Source organism: Garra rufa, chromosome 19 (genome assembly GCF_049309525.1).
Source record: "Garra rufa chromosome 19, GarRuf1.0, whole genome shotgun sequence".
NCBI classification, from domain to species: Eukaryota; Metazoa; Chordata; class Actinopteri; order Cypriniformes; family Cyprinidae; genus Garra; species Garra rufa.
This window is the reverse complement of record NC_133379.1, coordinates 36,207,403-36,218,603: the sequence shown is the minus strand read 5'-3', so window position 1 is coordinate 36,218,603 and position 11,201 is coordinate 36,207,403. Positions and strand designations below refer to the sequence as shown.

Here is an 11,201-nt window from a genome sequence, read left to right as displayed (position 1 = left end):
CACATTTATTTGCTAAAATATTTCTTTATATTAACGTTATATTATTACTATTATTATTATTATTATATGCATTTTTTATTTTGAGGACAATTTGTCATAATTATTATCTATTTGATTTAATAAAATAAGGTCAGTTTTTCCCATTATATTAAAATGACAGTATTATTAATAGTAGTTTTTTAATCACACTTTTATTTCACAAAAATGATATTAAAATTACATTATTATTTAGTTTGCTCAATGAAAAATGACAAATATTACAATCATATTATTACTTTGTCATTAATATTTTTAATCTTATATGCAATTTTTAAAACTACTTTTTAGGTTGTTAAATGGCATTTTTGTAGTTTGCACCGAACAAACACTATAAATATTTTATTTTTCATTTTATATCAATTTTCTAAACCTTTTTAGAATATACAGTGACTTTTTTAGTTTGCTCAATAAAAAATATTGAATTAAACAATCATATTGTTACTTTGTCATTATTATTATTATTATTATATGCATTTTTTATATATTTTTTTATTATTTTAAGTGACATTTTTGTAGTTCACCTAGCAAAAAAAAAATATTACATGAAAAATGTCATTATTATTTATGATTCAAGAAAAATTAGGTTAGGTCAGTTTTTTCTATTTTAATAAAATTACAGTATTATTAGTAGTACTTTTTAAGTTTTTAAGTCAGCTTTTATTAAATTAATTGTATTAAAATTACATTATTATATTAACATTTTTAAATTTGTAAGCCACTTTTTAATTTGAAAAATGAAAAATATTTAATCATATTACAATCATATTTGTCATTATTATTATAATTATATTAATAGTTCACAGAAAAAAATATATGAATAATATATTCATTTTATATCAATTTTGTAAACCTTTTTAGAATACATAGTGACTTTTTAGTTTTTTAGTAATTAAAACATTAGATTATTACTTTGTCATTATTATTATTTTCTGCATTTTTTAAACACATTTTAGGTTAAGTGACATTTTTGTAGTTTGCACAGAAAAAAATAATTATAGGAATATTATATTTTTCATTTTATATCAATCTTTTTTAGAATTTTTTGTTTGCTCAGCAAAATTATTATTAAATATTATTATATCTTTAATTATAATTACATTTGATTATAATTATAGATTGTATATTGTATTTCATACAGGATTATATTTTGTTAACTGTAGAGCTGTAGGTTTAATATGTTAATTTATGACCCAATAGCCTAAGATAGCCAATAGCCGTCTATCTGTATGTACACAACTATTCAAACATTGTCCAAACTGTCTTCAAGAACCCGTCTTATGTGAAAGCCTCTGTCTCAGAGAGATGGACAACTACATGGCAAAACAGATGAAAATAATTCCCACAGGCTACCTGTTTCTTCCCTTCTGTCTGTCTGCAGTATTGACTCTTAACTGACTCTCTCTCTCTCAGGCTAGACTCACCTCTTGGGTGAAGGAGAATCCAGGGTCGTGGTTCAGTGAATTCAAACGTGGTAAACTGGTAAGAGTGACTCCTCTTTCTTGTCCTCCTGAAATAGTCTCCTATTTTACAGAGCAAAATGGCTCGCTGGCCCAAAGACAGTCCAGGCACATGGTATAGTCGCTACAAGAGAGGGTCTATGGTAAGTAAGAATGCATGAGAGAACGGGCCCGGTACAGAGGGTCCGAGGGTCCGCGGATCCTCAGTGTTTCCGGACAATCGGTCTCTTGGCGGCCCGTGCTTCTGCATGCTTCTTGGATCCCTTTGTGGCCGAGCATGGTCATCATCAGAACGGCAGAAAAACTGTGTTTGCTCAGACTTATAGGTAAACTGAGGGCTGTGGACGGAGACGTCAGTCAGTCTGATGCAAAAGCAAAAAGATTTTAAAAAAGTAATTGACATAAACCTTAACTCACCCTAGAATTTGTAGTTTCGTGAAAGGTCTGACTGATGGAATCCAACCCGTCTTCCGTTCCTGTAAGTTGGAGGAAAATCACTTCGAAGTGACTGAATCCGTTAACACACAATCGTCATTCTGCTCCAAATGCTAGTGAAATACTCCAGGTAAATAACATTTTTAGGCAAACAGCTTTCATTCTAGAACTTGTTATACAATTGCATGCACCGTTCCTAGAGATGATTATCGCATTATGATGAGCTTAGTATAAAGCATTTGACAGATTTGAGAGAAAAACAACTTTTTTTAGTACTGAAAAAGTTTGATTAAAAATGGTTAAGTCTTAAAAACACACTATTTAGTTATTAGTCATTATTGGAATCAACTGCAATTGTTAGTCATGTACTTTTAATAGAAAAAAATAAAAATGCAACATTTAATTAGCATAAATTTTTTTTGGAATAAGTTTCCACATACAGCATAAATCGAATTGCGAGGTAAAAACTTGAGAGAAAAAAAATGTGAGTTGTATCTCGCAATTCTGACTTTTCTTTCGCAATTGCAAGTTTTTTTTTTTTTCAGTTGTGAGTTTATATCTCGCATATCTGACTTTCTTTCTCAGAATTGTGATATAAACTCACAATTGCGAGACATAATGGCAGAATTGCGAGATAAAAAACTCACAATTCTACTTTTCCACAGAAATGCAAGTTTGTATCTCGCAATTCTGAATCTTTTCTTGCAATTACAGTTTTATATCTTGCAAATCTGACTTCTTTTCTCGGAAATGAGAGATAAAATTGCCAATTACGAGTTATAAAGTGGAAAAACAATGGTTCTCAGAATTGCTAGTTTATATCACAATTCTGACTTCTCAACTCGCAATTGCATGTTATTAAGTCTTGCAAGATATAAACTTGTGGTTCTCAAATAAAAAAAGAATTGTGAGTTTATATCTCACAGTTCTGACTTTATTTCTCAAAATTGTGACTTTGTCTCACAATTCTGACTTTAAAACTTGTGAGTTTAAATCTAAATTCTGAGAAAAAGTTTGAATAGTGAGATAAAAAGTCACAATTACCTTTTTAATTTTTTTATTTACTCAGTGGCAGAAAAGAAACATAACACTACCTAAACATAAATATTGTTAAAGTAATTTGTTTTCAGAGGTAAAATGTGTAAGTAAACTTATAAAGTCCTTGGGCCTCATTTATAAAACTTTCTTACGCACTGATTTGATCTTAGAGTGTTCGTACGATCAAATCCACGTCAAAGTACAGATTTATAAAAACCGTCTTTGACGTGGAAAAGTACTTATCTCCACGTCAGATTCCAGCTTGGCGTACGACCGTTTCCTTGTGGTAATGCCTGGTATTGCAGATAGTTCAGCCTCACTATAATTTGATTTCTTGCGCTCCTTTTTACTTGCCTTTGTCAGAGTTTTTGCTTTAGGAATGAGCTCGTTTTATATGTTAATTAATTAAGCAGGGGCGTTTCGACGGCGGAACATTCAGTTGCACACAATTCCACGATCATTTGTGATTTATAACCGAATGACTGGCGTACGCATGGATTTCGTGTGTACGTTCGTTTCTCTGAATCGCTCTTACGATCAAATCAGAAAAGTTCTTAGATAAAATCAAGGATGGTTTCTACGCAAGTCTTTATAAATGAGGCCCCTTGTCTCATAAGATTATTTTTATTAATTTTATTAGTGAAACTGCTGCCAGTGAAGAGCATTTCAAATCAGTCACTATCACCATTCAAATCAATCAGTTCCTACCATAAATATCAAAACTTCAGTTTATTTGTCATGTTATGACATTTTCTATAGTTGTAGTTAACTATAAGGGATCAATTTCACATAGGCTTCAACAGTAGATGTTCACTAGTGTTTGGAACAGCGCCTTTGTGTCCATGGAGGATCTCAGTCACTGAGCTTTGGGTTCAGTCTCTCTTGACATGCAGCTGTAATCATGAGGTAATGTTGGTCATGGGCAGGTGGTCATGGTGGGTTGCATGCATGCATGCAAAGTCAATGCATATGAGTGTGTGAGAGGAGCTCCTGATCGTAAGTATATGATGTGTGTGTGTGTGTGTGTGTGTGTGTGTGTGTGCATGGAGCATGCGCTCGCTCTCTCAGTCAGTCACATATGTGTGTGTTTGTGGATCAGAGGAGATGGAGTTTTCTTCTAAACATGGGTTGGTATATTCAAGAATGAAAACAAAACATTTGCATATTTCCGTAATGCAAATGTTGCATCACACCACAAGGGGAGAATTTGCATATAAACTAGTACAACTCATTTGAATATATTAGTGATATTTTTCAGTGGAGTCTGTAACAAAATGAGTTTATCCTGCGTGTTTGAATGAGTAAATGGATTTTGGTGTTTAATATATGCAGCGCCGATCTGAACTGGAAAAAGGGTTTTGTGCTCTTGCCTGACTAACGAAACAAGAGGGTTTAGACATAAATCAAAGTTATAACCGCATAAACTTGAGATGAGGTGATTTTGTTTTGGATTATTTTTATTTTTATTTAGCAAGGATGCATCGATTTGACCAGACGTGACAGTTAAGACATTTCTAAAGTTGCAAAAGATTTCTATTACAAACAAATGCCGTTCTTTTGAACATAATATTAAAAAATGATCACAGTTTCTACAAAATATTAACTGTTTTCAATACTGAAAACAAGAAATCTTTTCCTAAGGAGCAAATCAGTGTATTAGAATAATTTCTGAAGGATCATGTCACACTGAACACTGGAGTAAAGATTCTGAAAATTCAGCTTTGCATTACAGGAATAAATTACATTTTACAATATATTCATTCATTTCACAATATTGCCGTTTTTACTGTATTTTTGATCAAATAAATGCAGCCTTGATGACTGCAAACTTCTGAACGAGTGTATATACATACATAAATGTTATGGCTAAGTATTTAATAAAAAAAGATTGATAATGGTTTTTACAATTAATTGACAACCAATTTCACAGAAAACAAACAAATTGCCTTCATTTTTTAAGTTTTGTTTTTCAATATTTTCACTTAAATTTACTTAAGAAAAATATAAAAAATTAAGTCTTGTTTTCAGGTAATTTATCTTATTTACCTAACTCTTTGGTAGTTGTTTTACTATGATTTTTTTTTATTAATTTATTCATTTTTGCCATTTCCCAATAGTCAGCAATCATATAGTAGCACAGGACCGGACAGGTGTGATGTGTAGTTTTCAACAGAACCTCTAAGGGGCGTTTGTCCAGCAGTTATCTATACCGTGGCGCTGTCTGTTTGCCTGTGCAGCTATCATACGTGGATGCAGAGGGCAACCCGATTGGAGTAGTCCAGATGACATTCCTGCGTTTACTCAGTGCCACGGCTCGGCAGAACCTGACCTACAACTGCTACCAGTCTGTGGCTTGGCACGACCAGGAACAGGACTCTTACGACAAAGCCATCCGCTTCCTGGGCTCCAATGATGAGGAGATGTCTTACGATAACAACCCATACATCAGAGCCGCCGTCGACGGATGCGCGGTAAGAGATGGAAATATTTGCTGAATTCAGAACAGCATACTAACCAGTGTTGCCAAGTCTGTGATTTTCCTGCAGAATTGGGCTAATTTAACACGGTCACTAGTGACTCTACTAACGTGATATTTAGTCCCTGGAATGCAAATTTAACAAGGGGAACCCTGCCAAATTAAACATTTTTACCGGGGGACCCCTTTCGAAACACGACTGAGTTTTGAGTAGCAATTAGGCAGGTTTTCCTGTGAAAACCTGGCAACCCTGATACTAACTTACTGTCTCTGTTAAGGGTGTGATGACAAATCGATTCGTGGATCGATACTGTGATTTTCTGAATGCATCGCGACTCTCTCTAAAGTCGATTCTGAGCTGAACAGCAGATGGCGCTGCGTGCTTTAGAAACAACTGTACTCTGCTTGCTTCCAGTTCCTTACACACACACACACACACACACACACACACACACCATTTGAACTTAAAATAATCATTCATAAAGTTAGAAAAGGTTGAAGCGAATTACAAGTGTTCACAGTGGGCTGTGTTTACATTAATCTCGCGTCATAAACGCATAAAAGCCAAGGTGCAAGTACATTTGACCACTCAAATTACTCAGTTGAACGCACAAGCGCTCTTTTTCGTGAGCGGTCACAAACTAGTCTAGAGCTGTTAAAGGAGAAGTTCACTTCCAGAACAAAAATTAACAGATAAAATACTCACCTCCTTGTCATCCAAGATGTTCATGTCTTTCTTTCTTCAGTCGTAAAGAAATTATGTTTCTTGAGGAAAACATTTTAGGACTTCTGTGGTGCCTGGGAGTTTGAACTTCCAAAATGCAGCTTCAAAGCACTCTAAAAATTCCAGCCGAACAAGAAGGGTCTTATTTAGCCAAATAATCGGTTATTTTCTAAAACAATTGACATACTTTTAACCTCAAATGCTAATTTTGTTTACTCTGTGTACTTCAGTTCAGTAGGGTAGGTCGAAAAACTCCCATCTCATTTTTTTGTAAAGGGCGTTTGACCTTCTTTGCATGTTCCCTTTTTTTAAACACTGGATTAGTACTTCTGCAGTGATGTAGGATGATTTTGAAGTAGGAGAAGAGGAGAAAATGAGACGGGAGTTTTTCAACCTACCCTAACTGTATTGAACTAGAATACACAGAGTACACATGCACATCATAAATTGTAGTTGTTTTTTTTTAAGAAAATAACTGAATGTTTTGCTAGATATGACCCTTCTTCCTCAGCTGGGATCATTTAGAGCCCTTTGAAGCTGCATTTAAACTGCATTTTGGAAGTTCAAACTCACAGGCACCATAGAAGTACACTATATGGAGAGAAATCCTGAAATGTTTTCCTCAAGAAACATAATTTCTTTACCACTGAAGAAAGAAAGACGTGAACATCTTGGATAACAAGGGGGTGAGCAAATTATCTGTACATTTTTGTTCTGGAAGTGAACTTCCCCCTTAAAAAGCTCAGAATTGATTCCAGAGAGAATCGTGACGCATTCAGAAAATCGCAGCATCGATTTAACGTTATACCCCTAACAGAAAGAGTAAAGGCCATTGAACACCAAGTTTGAATTTTTCGGCTGAAATTTTTGCATGTTAAAAAATAAATAAGACCTCAATTATGTCAATCAAATTAAAGGTCACACTGAGTCACACTGAAATTTTTGTGTGCATTTTTTTCGTATTCATCATCCTTTCCTATCAAAATGCTTGCTATCAAACCTGATCCAATTTTTTTTTATGACGAACAAAAGTTTTGGAGGCAGTGTGTAAATGTGAGTGACACAACGTGAGGTCATATTTATTTTTTAACGTGCAAAAATTTTGGACTCAGTGTGCAATGACCTTTACACACTGCCTCCGAAACTTTCGTCCGTCATGAAAGAACTCGACTTTCTGCATTTTTGCATCCATAATAAGCATTTTGATAGGAAAGGATGACAAATATTAAAAAAAAAAAAAAAAAAAAAAAAAACGCATACAAAAATTTCTGGCTCAGTGTGCAATGATCTTAAGTTAGTATCAGGGTTGCCAGATTTTCACAACAAAACCCACTGCAACCCTACTTTCTGTCATTAAAATTAGTAATAGCATTCTGAAATCTTTTTTTAGCAAGTTTAAACTGAGATTTCTTACAAGCGATGTTTGTAATGCTCCTTTTCTTTCCTCCCGCAGTTGAAAAAGGGTTATGAAAAGACTATTCTTGAGATCAACACACCGAAAGTGGAGCAGGTACCATTTGTTGACATTATGTTCAACGATTTCGGCGGAGCGACGCAGAAGTTCGGCTTTGAGGTCGGACCGGCCTGCTTCATCGGCTAAGACTGCTCAGCGAGCACACGCGAACAAAACATATTCATTTTCTCCGAAAACAAAACACGAGAAAGAAATAGGATGACTTATTTGTAAAGTTTTGTGTTTCCAAACAAACCCAACAGATACCAAAGTTAAGGATAAAAGAAATTTGAAGAAAAAGAATGGATGTCTAAACAATGGGTTCTTATAACAGAGCAACCTTTTTAACCTCAGTGTACCCTCTGCATCACATGCAAGTTTTGAAACTGGATGAGGTCATCGCTCATGTCTCTCCAAGCCCCGCCCACTTTACGCTCACCCGACTCTTCGCCCCTCCTCCCACAGGCTGTATAGACACATTAGATCCATCTTTTGATTTTTTTTCCACCTGTCCGTGGACTCGTAGCTCTACGCACATCCACTTCGGCATTTCTCGTACGAGAAGTCTTTTCCGTTGGTTTGTTTGCTTGGGTTTTATGTTGTTCCTCTTTCCACTTCTAAGCTTTGGTTTTTTTGTGCATACTTGTCTTCCATTCCCTGGAATGGTGATTATATATATAAATATATATAAATATTTTTTCTATGTTTGTAAGTACTTTCTGTATATTTTTTTTCCCGGTGAAGTGTTTTTTTTTTCTTTTGGTTCTGGCTTCAAAACATGCATGTGAACCCATTGAGCGATAAGGACAGAGCTGCTGGTTGTTAGAAAAATGCTTTTTTTTTTTTACGAAATAAAATAACCCCCAAATAAGAGCCTGGAGAAATTTCAAGTGAATCCAAAGAAGAGAAAATACACCAAAAAGCAACTGTAACGGCAACTAAATGTCTTATTCCAGATGTGAACAACGTCTTTTTGTAATTTCAACAACAAGATGGTAATAAAAGTAAGAAATAGCCGTAATGTGAGCGTTAATTTGCTACCTTTCACGTTGAAGTGGTTTCGGCGGGTTTGTGAGATCGCAACCCGCGTGCACGAGGGGAATCTTTGATCTGCCGTTCATGAGTCTGTGCTTCCCTGTATCAGAAGAGCACACCATCACACTGAGGAAACACAATATCGGTAAACTAGGTGCTATTTCCTTCTGTCTGTGGTGCTAAAAATATATACCTTATTTCCTGTAACTGTTTGTTGTAATTGAAAACGGCTCTGCGGTGATGCCCAAGCGGTTCCACGTCTTCTGTCAAAGTCCTAGCTTTTTATGCATGCCGTAAAATCATACTCGTTTATAGATGAGAACATGTTTTCCTTCTTTTATCATTCCTCGCCACATTTGACAATGTCCAAATTAGTATTGCATATGGAGATAATTTATGTAGGTTTTACGGTCCTCCGAAAGCTTTAGCTCACACTTTACATTACATGTTGACATCGCAGTCTATTTGCATGATCTAAAGTACTGTTAATGCTGTTGTGATCGAGGTATTGCATGTAAAATAGACCTTGTAATGTAAAGTGTTACTCTAGATAACAGAAAACTATTCAGTAAAACCGCTGTGGAGAATTAGCTCGGGACCTTTTCATTAGATCTTGTTGGAGGGCTCTGTGAATATTTTAACCAAAACGCTTAGAGGAGTGAATAGTTAACTTGAGCTTCCAAAGAGATTTCTCTTAATTTAAGAGACTTGAAGACCAAGCATCAGATTGTCTTGTGTGATTACTCAAGTATGTTGTACATTACAAAATTTGGCTGGCATGTATTCCTAGACCTGTCAGAATTTGTTGTCATTGACTAGAGCCATCTTGTTATTCATCTATCGATCTTCTGCCACTAGACGTTTTCCTGCACTCCTTTGTTCTGCTTTTTGACCACTAGACCTGCTACTGCAACAATCTTGCTCTAATTTTGAATATGACTTGAACTGTTTCTTTTAAGAGGATTCAACATGGAATATGCAGTTTTGACACAATTCTATCAGTACGAGACAAATTTCAACCGATTCTTCTGTAAATTTCAAAACCAGCAGTAATGCTGCCAATAAAGTTTATTCTGTTTTTTTTTTTTTTTCGTCTTTGTAATGTTTGTTTGTTTGTTGTGTCAAACCTGTGTACGAGAAGATAGAAGAGATATTGGTTTTGTGTCAATAAATTCAGGTTTACTGTGTCCACCCACCCTTGTATGTCTTTTGAAGCATTAAAACTTTCCTGTATGCATGAAAATGTTAAGCTTTCTCTTGATGTTTCTTCCCACAGCCACATTTTTTTCTTTTTTATCAGCCGTATGATACATCCTCTCAGTGCTCCGATGAAAACAGGCCTGTCCTTCATTGTGAAATGGAGAGAGAGAGCGATGTTTGTTGTAACTCTCTACCAAAGCCCATGTTCCTTTGTAGTATATTTATTGTATTATTTAAAAAAAAATAATAAATGTTAATTGATACCAGTAGTGTTCTTGATATCTGATAAATATATATATATATCTGATTTCAGATATACATCTTTAACTGTTATCACTGTCATATATTATGTAGAGATGCAGAAGAGGAGACGCATGGATGAAATTAAACATATCTGGAGCAAAGCCTGAAAAAGCTTCTCTTAACATATAAGATGAATATTGAAACGAGCCAGAAGGTGACTTACAATAAGCTGAAATGATCCTTGTATGATATTACTTTGGTGAGTATTTTGACATGAACCAACCTGATGATTTGAGATGGTCCAACGAGGATCTTGAGCTTCACTGGAAGCAAGAACATCAAACCATCTGAAAGAGACATTTACTTGTTTAGTCACACAGAAATCTTAAATAGTTAACATTATAAAACATGATCTAGGGATGTAAAAATTGCTAATAATAAGAAGAAAACTGATCATGGAACAAGTCATTGATATTTAGTATAGCTGTGATACATCTACAGTTGATGTCAAAAGTTTGCACCCCCCCCCCCCCTTTTAGAATCATTAAAAATGTTAACTATTTTACCAAAATAAAAGGGATTATACATACGAGTCTGAAGGACTCTTATGCAACTATTCCAGAAGGTTCAAATGCTCATTGATGAAAACACGATGCATTAAGAGGGGTAAAAACTCTTTGAATTTTTCTTATTTTGTCTTCTGGGGAATATGTAACTATCTTTTGTAGCCTCTGAAGGGCAGTACTGAATAAATATATAAATGAAATCAAGCTCAGCAATGATCTCCATTCTCCATTCTGTTCAAACATTTTCACCCCCAGCTCTTCATGCACGGTTTTTATCTTCTGGAGCATCAGTCAGCATCTGAACCTTCTGTAATAGTTGCATTTGAGTCCCTCAGTTGTCCTCAGTGTGAAAAGATGGATCTCAAGATCATACAGTCATTGCTGGAAAGGGTTCAAATACACAAAAATGCTGTAAAAACCAAAGAATTTGTGGGACCTGAAGGACTTTTCTGAAGAACAGTAAGCAGTTTAACTGTTCAGGACAAACAAGGGACTCATGAACAACTATCACTAAACAAATTCTTACCTGTGGATC

At 35.0% G+C, this 11,201-nt stretch overlaps 1 protein-coding gene across 1 annotated transcript in view; it reads left to right on the top strand.

Annotated features, from left to right (window-relative positions):
* The window catches only part of LOC141292083 (uncharacterized), a 107,366-nt gene extending 97,243 nt beyond the window's left edge, over positions 1 to 10,123 (top strand). The window contains exons 46-48 of the mRNA XM_073824045.1: positions 1,450 to 1,518; positions 5,207 to 5,440; positions 7,623 to 10,123. Of these exons, the coding sequence (XP_073680146.1) occupies positions 1,450 to 1,518; positions 5,207 to 5,440; positions 7,623 to 7,769 (450 nt within the window). The 3' untranslated portion in view covers positions 7,770 to 10,123. The remainder of the gene's footprint in view (positions 1 to 1,449; positions 1,519 to 5,206; positions 5,441 to 7,622) is intronic.
* Positions 10,124 to 11,201: the final 1,078 nt, after the last annotated feature.